The sequence below is a fragment of the Lichenostomus cassidix genome, chromosome 3 (assembly GCF_008360975.1).
Source record: "Lichenostomus cassidix isolate B80296 chromosome 3, HeHo_3.0, whole genome shotgun sequence".
Classification (NCBI taxonomy): domain Eukaryota; kingdom Metazoa; phylum Chordata; class Aves; order Passeriformes; family Meliphagidae; genus Lichenostomus; species Lichenostomus cassidix.
In genome coordinates this window covers 69,571,481-69,592,100 of record NC_139483.1, presented here as the reverse complement: position 1 = coordinate 69,592,100, position 20,620 = coordinate 69,571,481, and the positions used below count along the sequence as shown (strand labels likewise).

General features: G+C 39.2%; 1 protein-coding gene across 1 annotated transcript in view; it reads left to right on the top strand.

The window, feature by feature from the left end:
- Positions 1–20,620, top strand: part of LIN28B (lin-28 RNA binding posttranscriptional regulator B) — a 99,994-nt gene that overhangs the window by 41,810 nt on the left and 37,564 nt on the right. Inside the window, exon 4 of the mRNA XM_085056264.1 lies at positions 15,444–15,628. Within this exon, the coding sequence (XP_084912390.1) occupies positions 15,444–15,628 (185 nt within the window). The remainder of the gene's footprint in view (positions 1–15,443; positions 15,629–20,620) is intronic.

Here is a 20,620-nt window from a genome sequence, read left to right as displayed (position 1 = left end):
ATTATATGTGAGTACATTGACGATGTATTTTCTTTGACAAGAAAGCAAAGTTTCTAGATGCCCATTTTTCTTCTGCGCCCTTCAGAAGACAGGACAGAAAGATTTTTATTTTTTAAGAGCTGCATCAATGGAAAGGAGTCAATCCCCATCTTTATTCTCTAAGAAAGCTTTTCATTCACAATAGGTTATGTCATTTGAGAAAAAATACCAGATCTTAAAGCTCTTCCGTGCTGTCGCTTTAATGATGTTTACTTCTTTAACTCTTCTCTAAATCAACAGCTGAGTTGAAAACACAAACATTTTACTGATATGGGACCAATTCTTACATCTTCAGGTATTCCTAGTTTTAGTTGCTTACAGGAGGGAAACCTGAGATATTGAGTCTGTAGAAACCATGTATCTTCCAGCTTGGCATATGTTTTTATAGTGTCTCTTCTCTATGTATTTAAATGTCTTAACTGCCAGGAGCTGTTGCCTCTCTTACTTTTAAGTTTTCCAAGTTTGTTGTTGGTTTCAGGGGCTTATTTCTCCGAGAACACTTGAGTGTGATTAATCAAGTTAATATCTGTTAACTTGAAAAAAAAAAAAACAAAACAGTAAAGGCTTTAATTTTTCTGAGTCTTGACTTTCTATCTTCTCGTCAACATTTTTTTTCTATTTCTTATCTCAAAAATATCTTGCCTGGCTATATAACAGATGTTTATGCACCTGGATGCTCTGAAGAATATTCCCATGTTTACTGAACAAAGCCAGCCATAAGAAATCCCACGTGCTATATGAACTTAAGAAACTTGACGGATGACTAATCATGACCATAATCTAACAATTTCCTTGGTTTCTTAAAATAACTATTCACATGAAATAGTGGTCACACCTAAGTGATCTGGGATGTGCAAAAGTATTTGTGTAGCTATAAAGAAAAAAGCTAGTTTGCTAATTTGTCCTTAAGATCTATTGAATTTAATTGTTTGAGAAAGTGAAATAGATTATGTCAGATTAGTCTCAAAATTATTCACTATCCTAAGTTTTGTGTGGTTTTGTTTGTTTGGTTTGGGTTTTTTCTCCTATGTCTCTGTCCACAAGCACATTTTGCTCGTAAGCAGAGTGTTTGCTGAGCATACACAGTCCTGTAGCCCATAATACTATTCTTGGAAGAGGTAGTTGGCTGTCTGTGGTTATTTTTCTGTGCTAGTTTTTCCCCAGGGTGTGGAAATGTATTCTGAGTACACTCCATGCCCGTGGTGTCCAGTCTCCTGACCAGGTGTCACAGTGCCTGTGGCTGCATTGCTGCACAGCCTGCCAGCTCTTCATGCAGCTTCGTATCTGCTCTTGGATAATCATTGTGTTCTCTGACACTGAAGAGTTAGTACAAAGCTTTGTCAGCTTCTTCCTGCTATGTAAGGTGGTTATCAGCTTCTGGAATTATTTCACTGCTTCTTTGTGGATACAGACATCAGTAATGTATTTTTTTAGCCTTTAAAACACCCCAAAAGCAGATTTATCAGGTTAAATTTCTCAGCAGAGTGAACAGAAATGCAAGAGCTCTACCACAGAATATTTCTCTAGACTGTGCCTGTCTAATTAGACATATTTATTGTGTTATCCGAAATTGCTGGAACATTTGGCCAGTAGAATTCTTACCTGCTCATCTATTTATGCCTTTTATCCTGTATGTGTTCTGTAAGAGAAAATGAGACTCTCCATTGTTCATGTTCCTGTGTGGCTAAGGCAGGTAAGTCTGCTCACCAGCTCATCCCTGTGCACCCCCTGGACAAACCCGTGGCTCTTGGGCTTCCTTTTGCACAGTCAAATCTGTATTTCCTCCCTCTTATTGCATGGACCCTGTTGGATCCACAGCTGTTGGATCCTGACTATCCCCTTTCTTTTCTGTACCAGTTTTGAGTGCCTGCCTGAAGGTGGAGGTAGTTTTTGAGTGAATGTGCAAAATCTGACTTGGATTAAAAAGTGGGCATGTTCTCCAGCTGTCCAAGCCTGATGGAAATAGAATGCAGCATTTACTCTGTGTTCTCACCATTGGTACTTTTATCTTCTCTGTTATTGTACTTTCAGGGATCTAATTGAGGTGGAACATGAACAGCCTTTCAGGGAAAACCATCACTAATGTTCATGGTAGTCTGCTTGCTACTACTGTATTTTTGGGAAGTGATGTGTTTATTTTTGAGATTGTAGGGTGCAATAGTATAAGATCTTCCCAGTGTCTCCAGGTTATTTCACGTAACAATTTCATCTACCATCTTTTTTACCTGAGTCATTCTCACACACAGATGATTTTTCCTGATGCGTTTACTTCCCTGCATCTCCACAGCCATTTGTAGCTATAGCTGAGAGTCAAAGACTCCACAAATGGATGTTGGCCCATGCTCAGGTGAATCTACTGATAATCATCAGAGTTAATTTAACCAGTGCTTGAGCACTTGCTCAGAAGTCTTCTCTTGTGTCTTTTGTTCTGATCCTGCTCACTTCCTCTTCCAATATATACCTCTGTGGGAGCTGCTTCTGCAAGAACTGCTGGGCACATCCATCCAGTATAGGTACTGTCTGGATTTTAAAAAGTCTTAGTGGTTAAATAGTGCAACATGCCTGTTCTGTCATAGCACGGTATGTACAAGGGACATTTGCAGAACTCAAGTTACTGACAAGTCGTGTTTTCTGCCAGCAGAAGCTTTCTAGCTAATATTTGGTTATACTTTGGACACTTTGTGTGGCCTAATGTTTAATTTGGCTGCTGTTTGATTTATCGACTTGGTGAAGCTAGGTTATGGAGTTGGCCTTAAATTACATGTGTGTTTTCACATGCTCGAGCACATGTATATAAACTGTGATGGGGGAATGCTGAGTTTGTACAGTCAAGGAGGAATACATTGACAATAATGAAGCTGAAGTCACACACCTAGTGAGTCTAACCCATTTTTATTTCTCTCACTTTAATTTGTACTCACTTGATTTTTATGATCACCTGCTACCTGCCCCCCTTCCATTCCATAATGTGTTGTGCTTTCAGCTACAAATGGCTGCATCTTACATAGCAGCCAGAAAATAAATGTGAGTACGGTCATATGTCTCTGAAAGGAGTGTAGAAAAAGAAATAATATACAGAATTTATTGTTTCCCGCAACTCAGCTGTGTTTCTTGCATTATAGTTGCTACATGATGTAGCTCTGATTTTTAGTCTTTGGAGATTTTTCTTTCAAACAGTCCAATAAAAATGAAGCCTGGCATTTGTTTACTTCTCGTATTAAAAGCAAACAGCTCAGGGAGCAGGCCACTTTTATTGGACCTGTAAAGGAGTAATATAGGTGGTAGAGATTTCAGGCTGTATTTAGTTTATCAGGGATTTCAGGTTTTTGGGGGTACTGAGCTGTTGGTGTGGGGAGGGAAGGGGAGGGCTGGAAGCTTTCACTGATGGTATGGCTGTATGTGAGAACAGACCATTACACTAATGCAGCAAAAAGACTGAATGGAAACATGAATATGTTGTGCTGAAAAAAATGCAATTTTATATAGTTCTCGTTTTTTCTCCCATATCAAGTGTAATGTTATGAGGAAGAAAAGTCTTCAGCCAGAACTGAGACAAATAATATAATTATGACTGATTTAATCTTATTACAGATGGGCACAATAGAAATAAACTTTTTGGAAATTAAGAAAACATAACTACTGCAAAGCCTGGTATTGTGATCCCTTGTCCTGGAAAGGGTACCTGGAAGAGTATACACTCAATCATTGTTTGTGCTCCCTCTGTAAGCCAGGATCTGTGCCCCTGACAGGCAGGGGGAACCTGAGTGTGCCATGCATGCCACCAGTGCCCTGTGAAACAGCAGGCTTCTAGTATTGAAAGAAGGACAGATATTGGAAGGATGTTGCTAGGTGAGGCAAATAAACCATGAATGTATGTTTGGAAGGATTTCTCCTATGGATTGTTTGCCTTACAACCACATCAGAGCTAGTCATCTGCCTGGGTTTCATAATGAGATGTGTCTGGCGTGTCTGAGGTGTAATCAACCCACAAAGCAAACACATTCAGAATTAGCAGGCTCATGCTTCTGGGTCTGCTCTCCTCCATGAGTGAGGATGGGAGCTGTGTCAGCACACTGCAAGAAGAAGGACTTGTCCTTAAGGAACCCCTTTGTGTCTTCCTGCTGCAGCTGGTCTGACCCTCTTTCAGGAGGCCTCAAAAACATTAACATTCTTTGCTGGAGCATGCTAAAATTAGGACATAAAAATGACAGATTAAATAATGGAGATTTAAATAATATTTAAGTAGTCTTGTATTTTCTGCAGTCTGAGCAGAAGCCAACATTACTATCATTTGATTGATGCAGTTTTATGCATCAATCAATTGCATTCCAATTTCACAATTACTTCCTAAATAGATATAATCATCACCATAGTAATAAAACAGTATTTTAAAAGTAAAGTTTTTCAAGCATTTCTTAGTACCTCTCTGATACCTATGCTAATTTTAAAGTCTTTCTTTTATAATTAAAATCCTTTGCCCTCTTCCATAAAAATCACTTTAATCTGCCATCCATGTACCTGAGAAGGGTTTTGCCTTAAATGCTGTTTTCTCATTTTTATATCTGTGAATTCAGAGGTGTTTCATTGAAACACAGATTGTGTCTTTTGTAACAGAATATGGGTTTGATAACAGAAGTGGCTCCAAGCCAACAATTTCTGTAAGTTTTTGAAATACAGCTGTTTACAGAACTAGTTCATGGTAAAGTTAAAAAACAAATATTCTCCCAAATACTAAGTTAAAGGTGCTGCTAGGTTCCACGTTACTTTTTGAGTCCTCAGTCCTATCCTCCTACTGCTATGTATTTCTAAAAAATAGTTTAATTTGAAGTCACCCACTCATTTACTGTTACATCCAGTTAGACATTTATTACTAGTTTCACTGCTGTCTAGTACCTTGACTGTCTTGTACTTAGATCATCTGCCACTCCCTTCCCTCAAAAAAAAGTGATTAAGGTTTGCAGTATAAAATAACCTTGTACTCATTTTTCATCGAAACCAAATACATTCTTTTGTTCAGATATCTGAATACTTAATAGATATTTTTAATTCTGATAAAATTATATCAAATGAAAATATAGCTGCCTACAAGTTGGTAGAACTGATGTCATATTAGATTATCTAGTATGAAAACAAAATAAAAACTAAAAATTGAGTAAATGTGTATAATCTCCTCTACAAGAATAGCTAAGGAAGATTAGCAATAATTAAAAAAACATAGAAATACTGAAGACATTTTATCATAAGTTGGGAATTGTTAATGTAGTATAAATCTTGCTGTAAATTTTACTTTTATGGTAAAAGGAAAAGTGTTGTGATTTTACAGTATAGATAATGTTGTGAAAAGAACTAACCATCCCCAGTAAAAATTTCAGCTTATTTATTTCTTCTTTGTTTTATAAGCAACAACATTTGAACCCCACCAATTTTGCCAGATATTCTTGTTTTACTCCTGTGTACATGGTGACTTTGATTTTAGTAAGCAAGTGTTCTAAGCAGTATTTTATTTTTGTGTTTTGCTTATATATCAGCATATTAAGCAAATGGAATTAGAAATAGATGGCAAATACAGGTTCTGGCCTCCAGATTATTTAGCAGCATTGATGCATTGCCTGTTGGTGGCTTCTTCTGTCATTTGTTTAGGACCTTGCACAGTGCAGCATGAGGGCTCGGTGGGAAGGTGTACCATAGAAGTAAAAACTATATTTGTCCAAAAGCTGGCAAATAGTTCAAGAGAGGTGTCTGTTTACAAGATAGTGGATTTTTATCTTGGAATTGCTCAGGGCATGGCTGCTCTCAGTTGGATAAAGTACCCTTCATGTTCACTTACTCCCTCACTGCCTGGCTCACAGGAGCTTTCAGGCAGAGAGAGTTTTTCTCTGAAGAATTAGAAGAGGTCATTGAAGCATGGAGGGGCTTTGCACTAAAGCAGCTGATGGTAGTTTTCAGAAAGCATTCTCTGCAGCATGATCTCGGGTTTCTGAGGTGAAGTTGCAGTCACCGTGCTGTGCTGGGCTGGCAGGCTCCAGTCCTCAGCCCAGGGCTTAGGAGAGGGTGGAAGTGATATGAGGACAGTTTTTCAGACTCCAGCCTAGAGGTAGCTGAGAGGAGGAGGAAGAAAAGGAGGTAGGGGCAGCAGCAGACTGCTAATGTGGCCCAAGTCAGGACTGGCCTGTAAATCTTCATTCTGCTCCCACTACTTGACTGGGAAGAGGGTTGAGTTGGGAGTCTGGGGCTCTGAGAACCTGTAGATGCTGTAACTATCAGCCATTTCTTTTTCACAGAGTTGTTTTAGCCTCAGTCCTCGACCAGGCCATTGTCCTAGCCCATTCATTGTAAGGTACCAGCCCTGGTCTTTTGGCATTACCCAGCCCTTCCACCACCCTGTCTCCTGCCTGTTGAGAAAGTCCACTTGCTGAGTTCCATCAGGATCCAGCAACCATCCTCTCTCTTACCTCCATCCTTCCCACCCCAGAGTCCTACCTCAACTTACAGCTCACAAGTAAGATTCTTTTTGTCCTGGTTATGTATTAGCCTGTATCTACAAACACAACTGTGCTACCCTTGCCCTAACCTTCTTTTCCTCTTTTGGACTGCAGAATTCTTGGTGGCTACCTGCTATACTATGCTTCAGGAAGAAAGAGGCAGGTCAGGATAATTGGGATATGTTTTGCCATGAGAACAGGGGGAGATGAACAGGTTCAGGAACTCCCTATGTACTGATTTCCTGAATCATTTGTTTGAAATGTGGGGGTTTTTAGTGTCAGCCTGTGGCTCCTGTAGCTGCCCACAGTGTTAGCCATTCTTCTGTTTACCTGTGGAATGTGAACTGCTTAATTTTCTCATGTAAGGGGTTGTAGAAATGTGGATGAACTGCTTTCTCAGTATTTTCCTGGTACTATTTTGCAGCTGGTATACAATTTAAAAGTTAAGAACAGCTTCCCCAGAGATGGATATTAAGGGTCTATAGCAGGAAAACATGACTCTCAGGCCACTTTTTTGCAGAGGAAGGGAAAGGTGCCTGTGCAGAGAGAGATCCTGCTACATCTGAATTAGCAGATCGCAATCTGGGCCCAATTTATTTTTAATTATATGCAGTGTCTTGGGATGGTGGGAGGTAGTGAGGGAGGTGGATAAGAAACCTTTATATAGCTTAAACATCTCTTGACACGGGGGATTGTCATTCTTGTGCATGGGGGTGTATAGAGGAGCACAGAAATGAAGCTCACAGACATAGTAGGGCAGGCATGGAAAATAGAGGTGGGGCAGTTGTTTCTGAAAGCGTGGTTAACGACACCAGAAAGGTGTAGTATATCTGGAGGAAACTGTGGTTTAGGTGACATAACTCTACCATTGACTCTACTTTCCACCAGAGTACATTTTCTGTACTTGAAAAAGGCAGCAGACTGTGGGTTGCACATTGCGCCTTCCTGTGCTTTTGATTTCCACCTCTATGGAATGATGTACATTTGAGTTGGCGAATTTTTAGATCTGGTAGAAGAGAACTGTGCTTCAGTATATTCAGTGTGCTTTTTAAAATGAGTCAAGCATAGCCATGCTGTGTTCTGTCCTCACCATTAAACCTGTAGGAGAGATGCCTGACAGGAGACTGCTTAGCCAAATCCATTTTGCAGGTTTTGCTGTGTTTGTATCCTTTCTGAAGAAATGAGTGAACTGGACTTGGTGGTATACATGGATTTTTCTGGTGGCCCACTCTGTTTTTCTTTCTTTTTCTTTTTTTTTCTCCCAGAAGGGAAAAAGAAAAGGTCTAGGATTCTATATGATATCTCCTTTCTTCATGTAAATAGATGAGCTGCAGGAATGGCTTGTTTTGACCTCTGCCTTGGAAGTTTGTGTTTTTAACAGAGAAGAGGTTTGAAAAATGTCTATGAGAAATGGCTATGCCTAGGTGGACACTACAAAAGTATGCAGCCTACTGTTATCTTTATTTTTTCAGTTTATTGCATGTTGTCAGGGGAAGAGGTACACCAAACAATCATGATGGAGTTTTTCTTCTCTCTTGGGAAGTTTTCCACTTGGAAGCATCACTAAAATGGGTTGAATATCAGGATGCCTTGGGGTCTGGTCAGGTGGACATCAGGCCTTATATCCTGGAAGAATAAAAAATGGGGTGGGGGTGGAAAGAGCCTCATCGTAATGAAAATAGAAAGAGGCCCTGTTTATTGATTGCAAAAAAGGTCATGTTTGTTTGTTCCTAATCTTTGCAGAAAGAGCCTTTGGGTTTCTGCAGAGCTGCATTACAGCAGATGAGTACTGGGAGCAGAGAATGAGGTGGTTTCAGTTGCACGAAGTGGCTGCACTTGCCTGAAGGTGGAATAGCTCATTGGCGATCGAAGGAAGGAAAGGACCCCAATCCTGGGGGATCTGTGAGGTTCTCAAAGGCAGTGTGGTCAGCTGATAGCAAGGGAACACTTGTGGGGAGGGAGTTTGGAGGTATTTGAGCATTGGGAGACCATCAAGAGAAGATGCTTTTCACTGAGGGAACTTCTGAGGGTATTCTAACCTGTCTGGGGTTGATAATGTGATTTCAGGAGATCACTGAGGCAATGTAAATGCGAAACTGACAAGGTGCTGCACAGGACAGCCTTGCCTGCCATGGCTGCACACTCACAAAGCTGCTTTTGAGGTGTGCTGATGGGTTATTTGACTGCAGAGGACTGATTCAGGGGAGCAGAAACAGCAGAAATCAGGCATTGCCAAGAAGCACTAAACGGTTTTCTTCCTGAGTCAATGTGAGAGTTCAGTAGGAAAAGAGGAACTGCCCTTTTGAAACTGATTGAAGTGAGTCAATTCTCTCTTGTGCCTAGTGTGACTGATAAGAAAATATTTAAACTAAGAAATGAGAGAAGAGACTGGTTTGATTTTCTTGTCTGATGTTAAAGCACAGAACAAGAAAAACTGGGTAAGTGAGAATTGCAATATGCAGTAATGTAAATGGTCTATGCAAAGGAGAAAAGGGTGAAAACTACTAGTAGAACACTAGTTGTGTAGGTGCTACACTAACAAAAAATATGCTTACTATAGGAAGAAAAGAGAGTTGGGTCAGGGAGGAAAAGCAAAAGGTATGTTTATTATCCAGGCTCTTTTTATTAGTATACAAAATAAGAACAGCTGCTGCTGGATGTGTAACCAGATACAGAGACAGAGAAAACATGGTCAAAATAGCATTCATGGCCTGAACAGAAATACAGAACATCATACAGAAAATTAGTATGATAGTGTGAATGAAGTTGGTACCGTGTGAAGAAACAAAGAGTAGCATGGACACAGTAGAATCTATTTGGCTAAAGTCACATTGGGAAGAAATTATGAGAGACCTGTTGTAGATCTCTAGCTTAGATTTACCTACAGACAACGTATTTAATACTGTGATATAATTATGTCATATTTCTATGCACAACTGTCAGTAGTTTTCTTACCAAAAGAGTAATTTGGAATAGAAGTTGTGTTATTTTGGACTTGAAAGGAATTGCTGACACTGCAGAAAACATGATGGTTTAAAAAATGAAGATAAAACATGAGCTGTGTTTATTTGATTCAGGTGAAATGGGATGACAAAAAGTTGGTAACAGTTTTTCTTAAGATGATCATGTGCTAAGAGAACTGGTTAGTGAGCGTAGGTGAGCTGAAGTACTGGAGACTTAAACAGAGAAAAGGTTCAACTTGAATCCCTGGTAAAGGAAAAGGAGAATTGTGGCAAATTACCTAATTCTTCTAGCAGAAAACCTTTTCCTGGGAGGGATACTGGTTGAGAAAAGATAATGGAAAAAAGGAATAGATTATCAAAGGAAGTCACTTCTTGGAAGGTGTGGTGGAACAAGAAGTAAAAATATTAAGCTGAGTTAGAATTCATTTAAACTTTTTAAAAGTTAAAGCAGTTAATAGAAGTTTTTTCAGATACATAAAATGATTGTATAGGGAGGGTTGAATTAGAGCGTTTTGTTCAAAAGCTAAATAAATACCTTTGCACACTTCTCAGTAAGAAAAATAACAGTGTGGGGACAGCGACAGGATGATGAATGGAAACAAGGTTATGGACGTGACTACGGTCATGGTGGATATTCAAGACAGAAACAAATTCCAAGTAAATAAAGGTGTGAAATTGCAGTGTACCAGCTGCATTGTGGTTATTGCCTACGTACCAGTTCTTTCTCTACAGCAAAGTTACTTGCAGCAGCTCACCCTTTCTCATAGATGTTTTATACATGCAGTGTACATGGCTCTTCACTGTCTAAGAGGTGAAGTGCAAATCTTTGAGAACTAGTGTTTTGTAGCTTTATTTTTGAAGTTATTTCGTGTTATGTTGAGCTTTTAAAAAAACCTCTGTAATGCTGTAGAGTTTTCTTTTTTACATAAAATATCAAGGAACATATTCTCATCTCAAAAGTTGCTGTTTCCACTGTGTATGCCCTGGAGCTCATTGAACTTTTCTGTGAATAGATTTAGCTCACTGGAAAAACAAAAATCTATCTCTGTTTCCTCTTCCTCTTATCCTCCCCCTCTTCTTTTTAAACTGAGTTTGTTTCCTGTCAGATTAGTGAGTTAAATTGGCTTATGGGGAGGACCAAAAGAAGTGCCAGATTTGGTGCAAGATAAGCCTCTAGGAGCAGGAACAAGCCATTGAGGGTCAGCAGGAGCAGTGTTGAGGTGTTTTGCGAGTGCCCAGTGTTCAAATCCTGTGTTAGTGCAGCACATTGCCCTTGGAGGGGCAGTTGTTCAGGGTAGTGAATTTTTTGTTTGCTCTAGCATTCTGCCTGCAAAATTACATAGTCTTCACAGACCTCCTATAATGAACTTTTGGCCAACAGCAAAAGTCCTTGTAGCAGGATTTGTATCATGCAACTGATTCTATTCTGCATAGGTTTTGACCTAATGCAAGGGAGAGCACTAGTATGCATCCGGTGTAAATTGTTTTACTTCTGGGTCCTCTCACTGTGTACTCTTGCTTTACTCAAAGGTTGCTGTCCTGTGATGGAACTGTACAAGGTTGTTTTGGAGAGATTTTCTTACAATCTTTGTTGTGGTTGGGCTTTAGGATATGCTTTCCTTCATGTCTGGATTTAATTGTAGATAATTTTGGAGAGAAAACAGTTTTCTTACTTTGGGAAACCCGGCATACTGGTGGCGTCTGGTCATTGTACTAAGCAATCAATCAATCACTAGATAAAAAGGGGCAGAAATGAGAGATGAAGAAAATAAACGAAGTTTTAGCAGAACACCACCAAATAACTTTTCCCCCTCGTTCCTCTAAAGGACTCAATGCAGTTGTTCGCAGCCCTGACTAGAAATGGCAAAGCTGTGATGATGCACTTACTCCCACACTTACTGAAAGTAATGCACACGTATCTGAGGCAATCGGGCCCCTGTAATGATCCTTAATTCCAAACTTCCTTTCTTTTGTAGAGCCTGGTGAGAGTTGTAAGCACTCTCTGACACTACCCAGGAATTGGTGCTTTTCTTTGGAGACCATCTTACTAATACTGTTTATATTTGTTAAGTTTTGATTTTTGTTTTGTAGTAGGAAATGCTTCCCACAAACTTGTGATCATGGATTTTTCTATTCATATTTGTTGTGGCCAATACTGCTACAAGATTGCCAACATTTTGGACCAAGCTGTTGTTTGTGACAGAGATATGTGAGATTTTACATTAGGATGTCTATTAAAAAGAAAGGAAAAAAATAAAACCCCAACCAAAACAAACAAAAAACCCTAAAAAACCACCATAAATGGTCTCGTCAAATTAAAAAAGTGGGGGGAAAAAGCTCTAGTCTGAAACCACTGTACTGACTGCTGGTAAAAATAACAGTAAAGTCTCTGACAGCTGAAAGAGAGAAACGAGGAAAAGCATGTTGCTTTTAAGTTTTTCCCTTTGTTTGCTGGTGGTGTGCCCATACACCCCATTCAGGGCTCTAGAAATGGTTCACTGACTTGAAACTCTGGCTGCTTTTAATTGTGTCAGTTCTATTTGTTTAAGTAATGTGAGGAAAATACTGAGCTAGGTCTCTCAACATTAAATTATCAACTTTGCAGACATTTTTTGTCCAGCTCTTCAGACAAGTTAAGAGGGATTCGGGTTTTAGATTTGTTTTGCTGGGTTCCAAATGCCATTTTTTCACAATGGCTTTGAATTGTTCCTGCACTGTAAGAGAATCTCACTATGAGCTGTATATTTGCACAGTAAGTCAGAGAGCACCAAATCCATCTCTAACACTGAAAAGCTGTTGAGGTAGTTTCAAGAAGAGAACTGTACAAGTCATTTGAAGTGGCTTTTTTTCAACATTTTTTGTTGTTAAAAGTGCTTGAAAAAAACCAAACATGCAAAAAAATGTACACCTGCATAACATGTGAATCATGAAAGCATAATTGCTGTTTTACTTAGGCTTTTAAATATGTTTAAAAATCTCTTGTAAATAGGGTGCTTTGTTTAGAAATCAAGTTTTGCTGCTAACAGTGAAATGAGAAAAGTGAAAACATTCTAGAATACTAATAATGCCCCATTTTAAGTTGCGGTTTAAGCAAGTATTTATTTTGAAGTAAAGTAGAAGACAATGTTACGTGTATCAGATGTTAACCTTTCGGTGTTTTTTAAAAATGGTGAAACTCAGAAAGAAAAAATGCATAACTCTTACTGAGACTTAACTGTATCTTCATTAAGTTGTAATTAAACAAGTAGATGAGCATCCATGCTGTGTTCAGTATTGCAGGAAAATAAGGGCTTATGCCTTTGAGGTTCCTTTGTGATTAGCACCCATCTGTGTTGTAATGATTGTCGAGTTTTTGGAACTTTCAACGATGTGCTTATTTTGGGACAGAATACACATTTTTCAGTTCTTTCAACAAGATTTCCCTGGTGGGCACTGAAGACTGAAGAGGAGTGGATGGATCTAGAGATGGACTCATGCCACAGGCAGTATCTGTTGTTTCACTTGACGAGTGGTGGTGTCTTCTCTGAGCATATTCTGAACTTGGGTGTTTCTGCATTGTGACAAAGATCCCCTTATTGCTATACAGACATTCAAAGTGGTGGGCTTACTTGAAATAATACTGCCTTCCTGGCTGGTTTGTTTCATTGGTTTATGTACAGTTACTGTCCTCCAGTTGCATTAGTAAGAACACTTGCCTATGTAATTTCGTATGCCTTAAACTTTCATTAAAAAAAAAAAATCCACACTTTTAAAAAATTATTCAGGGAACAGATATCATATATTTCTTCTTTCATGTGTCCCACAGCCTTCCCATGCTGTCCCCCCACCTTTTAAATAGTGCTCAACCTCTAGCCTATAAAGTCAGCGGTTTGTCTCATGTTTCACACTGTTACAATATTTGGTGGGAGAGCCACTGCACAGCTGGATAAGCAAAACCAGCCTTTGTCCCAGTGAGTGGAGCTGTGGTTTTGGCTACTTTTGGTTGCTGGAAAAATTATAAGCACCTGAGCCACTCAGTCAGACCAGCATTGGTAGTGTATTGTGCAATGAATGGTTGCTGCTGGGTACACTGAGAACTTGGGGTTTCAAGAGGCTGAGGCATGCGTGCTTTCACATGGTTTCATTAAAATAAATATTCCCAATTATTTTATAATTTAGTCTATTAGTGCTGTGAAAAATGGACTTTGCAGTGGCACCTCTCTTCTGAAAGACCAGGAGAGGTTAAGTGACACAGGTCCCCCAAGGTAGCTCTGCTGCAGAGCCAGGAACTGGAATCCTGTTCTCCAGTCTCACCAGATGTGATTCAGCACTAGGCTAGGATATCAGAATCACAGAAAAGCCTAGGGTGGAAGGCTCCTCTTGATTTCATCTGCTTCAATCTCTTACTGAAAGCAGGGCCTTGGATTAGGTTATTAAGTGCCCTGGTAAGAAGAGTCTTAACTATTTCCAGCAAAGGGAACTATTAATTTGGGCTTCTCTGTTTAATTCTTCTTATAGTGAGCAATTTCTCCTTGTGTCTGAAATGAGTTTGCTCGGTAGCAGCTCAGGGGGAGCTGCTCTTGCTTTTAGTCCTGTTCTCTGTGCATCCTTGTGAAGAGACCAGCTCCTGCTTTGTGTGCTAACTATGAACTGTGTAGGTGTCAGTTTTTGTGCTCTGCTAAAACAGTGTCTTGGTGCTGCAGACCTCCAGGGTTCCAGGGAGCTCATGTCAGGGATTGCCATCTGATTTGTACACATTCCTAGTTGCATTTGTTGGGTAACAGATGCAATTTAGAGTCGTGTGTCACTTGGGGTATTTTTTGATGTATGTCTTGAGTTGGGATGGTACCTGCAGTGAAGATTTCCTTCTTGACTCCATGGTTCAGCCAAGTGAATGATAGAGAATGGATTAAGAATCAGTCAGTATACTTTTTTTTTCACTTTGCTCTGAGGAATTAATGAGCAACAAAAGAAAATATGTTAATAACTCTTCTGGAAAACCTTTAAATGTGTGTAAATTTAGGTATTTTGTAGTACTCTCTGTGAGTCCAACTAAGCTCATTTCTGTACTGTGTAACTTCTAAAATAAAAGTGCACTGCAACCACATTATATCCACCACCCGCCAAAAGCCTCCCTGTCGCTTACCTTGATGATCATTTTATTTAAGAGTTTGATTAAACAGATTTGTCTTGGAATGCAGACTTAACTATTGTATGTAATTGGTTTGGAATCATGATGAAAGTTTTCAATGTATCAGAATCAGTGGTAAGTTCCTATTGACTTCAGCTTGTCCAAGATTTTGCTACTGCGGTGTAACGTTAAAATATTTATCAGTATTTATTTCACTTGCCCTGATGATGAAAATTTCCTTTTCTGTGAATGAAAATACAAACCCATACATAAATCATGCTAGGTAGATAGGATTTTTGGTGTAGTGAACTGAGATTTAGCAGCTCACTAGATATGTTTGAATTGCCCGTGTCAGTGGACTTTGTTTAGAGTGCCTTCCTTGTGGCTCTCATGCTTGCTATATCTTTGATTCATTTTCAGGGCAGCAGACCCATGTCTCAGATACAAAGAATGCAAATTATTAAATTTTTTATCATAAATTAGTTTGCTCTGAAGTGAACATTTGCTCTTTCCCCAGACCTTTTCACTTCCTGAGACCTGTTAAGAATTTTTAAGGGTTTTAAGAATGGAGCATTTCTTCTGCTTCATCTATAGCATTCATCACGGAAAAGGAAAATGTTATTTCAGTTTTGCTGATACTGAAAATATGTTTTTGTTACTTGTTTTGTGTTGAATAGAGTTTTCAGTGTATCCAGGACTGTAATTTGTAGTATTATCTACTACAGCTCATGCAGAGGAAACTGTTACTCAACTTGTATGTGTTGTAGGATGGTAGATGGGGTAATTTGTCGTGTTGATTATAAATGTTTTTAAGGCAACGGTAACCAAGAGTATTTTTCCTATTTACAGAGCAAGCTTTACATGGAAGGATTTAGAAGCCTAAAAGAAGGAGAACCTGTGGAATTTACTTTTAAGAAATCTTCCAAAGGCCTTGAATCAATACGGGTAACAGGCCCTGGTGGGAGCCCCTGTTTAGGAAGTGAAAGACGACCCAAAGGGAAGACAGTACAAAAAAGAAAACCAAAGGGAGATAGGTAATTACCTTACTTTGCTATTCCCCCCTTTTTTTCTTTGCAAGTTTTTATTGAAATTATGTTTTCAGCATTTATTTGTTTGTGAAAGGAAACGGTTCTATGCAAATTAGGCTTTTACATGTAGCTTCGTAATTTGATTAAAGCTGTATCTGTACAACTACATCAATCACCCACTGATTAGTGTTACTCGTGAAGGTTTTATTAAATTAGAGGGAGCCTGCAAAGGAATATAATACTATTTTGAAGATATTGCTATGAGACTGAAAAGATAGATCAGTCTGAATACAGGTGAAATAATGTCATGTTTAGGTGAGAATTGTGCATGTGAAAGAGACTGTCATGTGCAGTGGGGTTTTAAACTGTGCATCAGTAGTTTCATGTAGAAAAAAAGTGTAGGTGCTGCAGTAAGGATTGAGAGCTATATAATTTGATTAATTATGTTTTTACTTAGTGAACAGAGTATAAGGTGTTTCTCAAGGTTTTAATTCCTGGTGGTCTGAGGGACTATTGTAATAATGTTTTACAAATTCCAGGTTAATTTTGATTGCTGCACTTCTTTGTACACGTGTGCAGTAGTCTGACTTGCACCTGTTAACGTTTTACTTTTTACTTCTGATGGCTTGAAGAAATTCTGAATCCTCTTTGCTACAAAGCCACCTGCACCTAGTTCACCAAGGACAGCCTTCCTGCCCAAAAGCTCTTTTATTTGTTTATTTAATTATTTATTTTGGTGAATTCACCCTTTTTCCCTCATGCTGTTGCCCAGCCCAGTAGCTGTAATGACTGAGGCCAAGGGGAATACTTGCTCTGTGAGGATCCTGGTAAGAACACCTAAACAGCCAAGTTTTGCCTGCACTGTTTAACGTCTGGCATGACTGAGAGGTGATGGTTCTCTTCCATTGCACATTCTATAGCAAAGAGTAGCTTAGGAAAGATAGGGTCACCTGGAAAGGCGATGTAGCCCAGGTTTGAGAAATTTGGGATCAGAAACCTTTACTAGCTACAGATGAACTCCACTTGTCCTCACGTCTGTTGGAAGGCCCTATTTTTCTGTCCCTCTCTTTTTTTTTTCTTTTTTTTTTAAATTAAGGGCTGGAGACAACATATTTGTCCCTCTTTCACCTTCTTTGTAAAAGCTAAAGGCCATAAACAAAATTTATTGCAGCTGTAACAGATCAGAGTCCATAACCACAACAAGGAGAGACTTTGTAAGTTGGACAAATCTTTCTTTTTGATTGCTCTCCATATCTGGCCTTTTAGAATCATGTTGCACGCAATGGCTGGGATTTTTTTTTTTAATTTTGCAATAGGCTTTCAGTATTATTCTTATTTAAACCACAGTTTTTTCCATTGATTGTAATTGCTAATCTGTTTAGGGTATTAGCATTACCACTGTTCTTGATGTTTCATACTTTGGCAGCAAATAAAGGCTGCAGTAGTCATGCTGGCATGATCCTGTTGATCTGTTTGTCACACATGTATGCGAAGAAAGATGGTCCTTGCTTCAAAAACCTTGAAATTTAAATGGGCGGGTTGTAAGTAGTCAGGAAAGATGGCATGTTGAAAGAGGCAGGGATTTGAACATATCTGCAGTGCACAATGTAGTCAATGCAGGGGGAAGCAGTACTTTCCAAATGCAATTAATCTCATCTTGGGGAAGCATCTAAAATGCTGGGGTTGAATCTTGTTTTATTGCTGTTCCTCTTCAGGGACCACAAAAGGATCCTAGCTCCAATCTTGTAGATCCTTCCCTTGCAAGTCTCTAAAGTGAAGAGAGATAAATTCTGCTTTCAATCATGTTTTTTCACAGCTGAAACATAGAAAAAATTGTACAGATATACCCTGAAAAACAGTGCGGAGGGGTGATCTATGAGACAGTGTACTCTCTAATGTTCACTTGCCTTTAAAAAAAGGGAAAATTCAAAAATAATTTGAATTAATTTGAATGTGAAAATGTGGGCAAAAACATCTACCCACTTCTGTCTCAGAATTCTTACACTTAAGTCATAAGACACCAAAAAAAGCTAAAATTGGAAATGTTTGAGGTAGCATTGACATTATCACTCAGTGAGAAGCAGTGTCTTTGCTTGAAGGAAAATTAGTTTTGAATGCTTAGACAATAAAAAGGTACACCTCCAACATGTGTAGTGAAAAGTTTCTTGAAGACTGCTGTTGTACTGTGACAACTGCCTCCATTTATGAAAACTAATTCTAACTTCTTGTGTTCATCTGTTCTTATGTTACCAATGTAAGTGTGAGACCCCAGCCTCAGTGCATCGTTTTGTTCACATCTCATTTGAATGGATTCTGGTACTCTAATTACTGAGAGGACTTAAGAGATAGCAAAGATGGGGGAGGGGGGAAAGGGAAAAGCAGCAATGTGTGCAGACAGGGAGGAAAAAAAAAATCATGACACTGAGGCTACCAGTGCTGGTAGATTTTGTGAGGCTTCTGTGATAAACTCAGAGTCTCTGTAATTTGCTGTGGGGATCTGCCTATGATAATATTTCCCCTCTGGCATTACTGTGGGCCACGTTAGTTTTGTAACACAAGTGGGAATTCTTTGTAATTGTCACCAGTGGTACTGGCCACTTGGCCATTCGTTCTCATCAAAAATGAAGCCAGGTAAAGGACCATTATATGAGTTGTAATTATTTATATAGATGGGAGAATGTTCTTTAGTGCAGTGTACATTTAAATAAATTTGACCCACAGACCTTGTCACAATATTAATAAAGGTGCATGACACTCACAAGACTAGAAGCTAGAGCAATCTTTGGGACTTAGAGGTATTACTCAGTATCTGTAAATATTCCTAGTAGGGGCTCAAAGTTGGATACATTTTCAGCAGAGTGTCTGTAATACTGTATCTGCTTAGCTTGGCGCTTGCTTCGTGTGGAATGTTTTGGGGGAGATGGGGAGGTTGACAGCTTCTTTTTTCTTTTCCCTTTTTTGGTTTTGAAGTCTTTACACCAAAATGGAAGCAATAAAATAAAGCAAGAAGGAAGGGACAAGGAATAAATAATTAAGAGTACAGCTCCATCTCCGAGTTCTAATTTATTTCAGTCCTCTGTTACCCTCTGTTAACATCGCACTTGTGGCAGGGAAACTTTCTAGCACAGGTGACCTGTGTCAGTATGTGGTTTAGATTTAAACATGTAAAAAATAAGCAGTGCATTGTGAAATTTAGGGTTGACATGAAACATTTCACCAGGTTGGTTTACAATGCAGCCCTGCAAGTAAATGGTGAAGGGAGGATTTTGGGAGCTGCTTAAAATGATGGAGCTCAATGAACCATGGCCACTGGATAAATGGTGATGCTGAATTATGCCCTGGGATATGGCTGGTGAAACAGCCATGTATTTCTAGCTCAGTTGGCTAAACAGCAACGAGTACTGCAGCATGGGAAACCTTTTTCTGGTGCAGATACCTACAAAGGAGGAACAATTAGAAAATAAGTGTTTTTGTTAAGAGGTAATAAATTATGTTCACCAGTAACTCTTGAATGTGACCAAAATGATAATTTTCAAATGAAGAAAAACATGGTTCTAAAACAGCAATTGGGTGGAAATACAGCCACTTGGGAAAGAGGGGGTTGTAATTAAATAATTCTTCCCTGATGAACTGTCACTTAAAACTAGTTTGTCTCTGAGTCAGACAGAAAATGGTTTTAATATCTGAAGACATTCTGTGGATGATCTGAAGTCAGACTAGATTAAGAAAATCTTAAAGATCTTCTTTAAAAGCTCATGATCTGCACAAACATCCACTAAGCTGGTATGATGCAGGAAGAGTTGACACATGGTGGCATGCCATGGAGGACATTTGAATTAAAGTTAACAGGACTAGGAGAGCTAGTTTAGGACAGCAAAGTTACATGATACTAAGTTACTTCAAACTTGATATTATATCAATTCCATCTCTACTGACTGAATCACACTCAAATGTATAATCTGACTTTCACAGAAAAGCCTCCTACAGCTTGAACCGAGCTGAGTTTTGTGAAGGAGATGTGAACAGGAGTGGTATGGGCTGGGGAGGACAGCCCTGAGCTAGTGCCAACGTGGGAGAAGCACATAAAACCCGTGCTTAGCAGATGGGTGGGGAAAGCCTGTCAGTCCCTTCTGAGGGAAATCAAGGCCACCAATGCACAGCTACAGCCAAGGGGATACATCCACTTGGCCAGCCCCAAGGACCCTCTTTGGGCAGGTCCTGACCAGCACCGGGGTGAAATGGGGAGCAGGCAAACTGAGTCATCCAACCAGGGAAATGGATGTAAAGTTCAGGGAGTTGTAGCCTTTGGCACAAAATGGTGTCAGCATGTTAACTGTCAAAGGGTGAAATTCCTTCAGTGTAGATTACATTCACAGTTCTTCCATTTTGTAAAGAGGAAGCTGACACACAAGCTTTTGTATGGCTTTTACACCAATTTCTTAAAAATAAAGCCTTGCAAAAGGACCTTACTCGAGGGTGGTGTTTCAGCAATTAGAACACAAACATCTCCTCCTGACTCTCACCTGGTATTAGATGGCAAGAATTTCTTCATTCCAATTTTCATTCTTACTTTTCCCAGTTTCAAGGACAGGGCATTTTCTTGACTGTTTCTTCCCTGTGTCATAATGACTTTGTTGGGTGTTTAGTTGTTCTTTCCAGTGATATCTGAGACAATCTTTTAAACTTAGAATGGAAAGACAGCCATTGTTTTGTTCTCTTATGTGAAAATTGCCATGTGAAATGAGGTCCCTCTGGCCTATGATCATCTTTCCAACAAGGGCATATATTTAAAGAGAGCCTGTAAAAAATAGAGGGAGGTATAGCTTTCTATCTCTGGCAGTAGTGGTTTAAGCATTCCTTCAGTGTTGATGACTGATCTGCAATAGACAATTAGATGAAGTGTTAAGTACCTGAATTTGCTGGATGCAATTTCCTTTTGGATCCTCAAGCAAAGCTTGATACTATTTGTGCAGAATTTTATAGAGGTAACAAATTTGC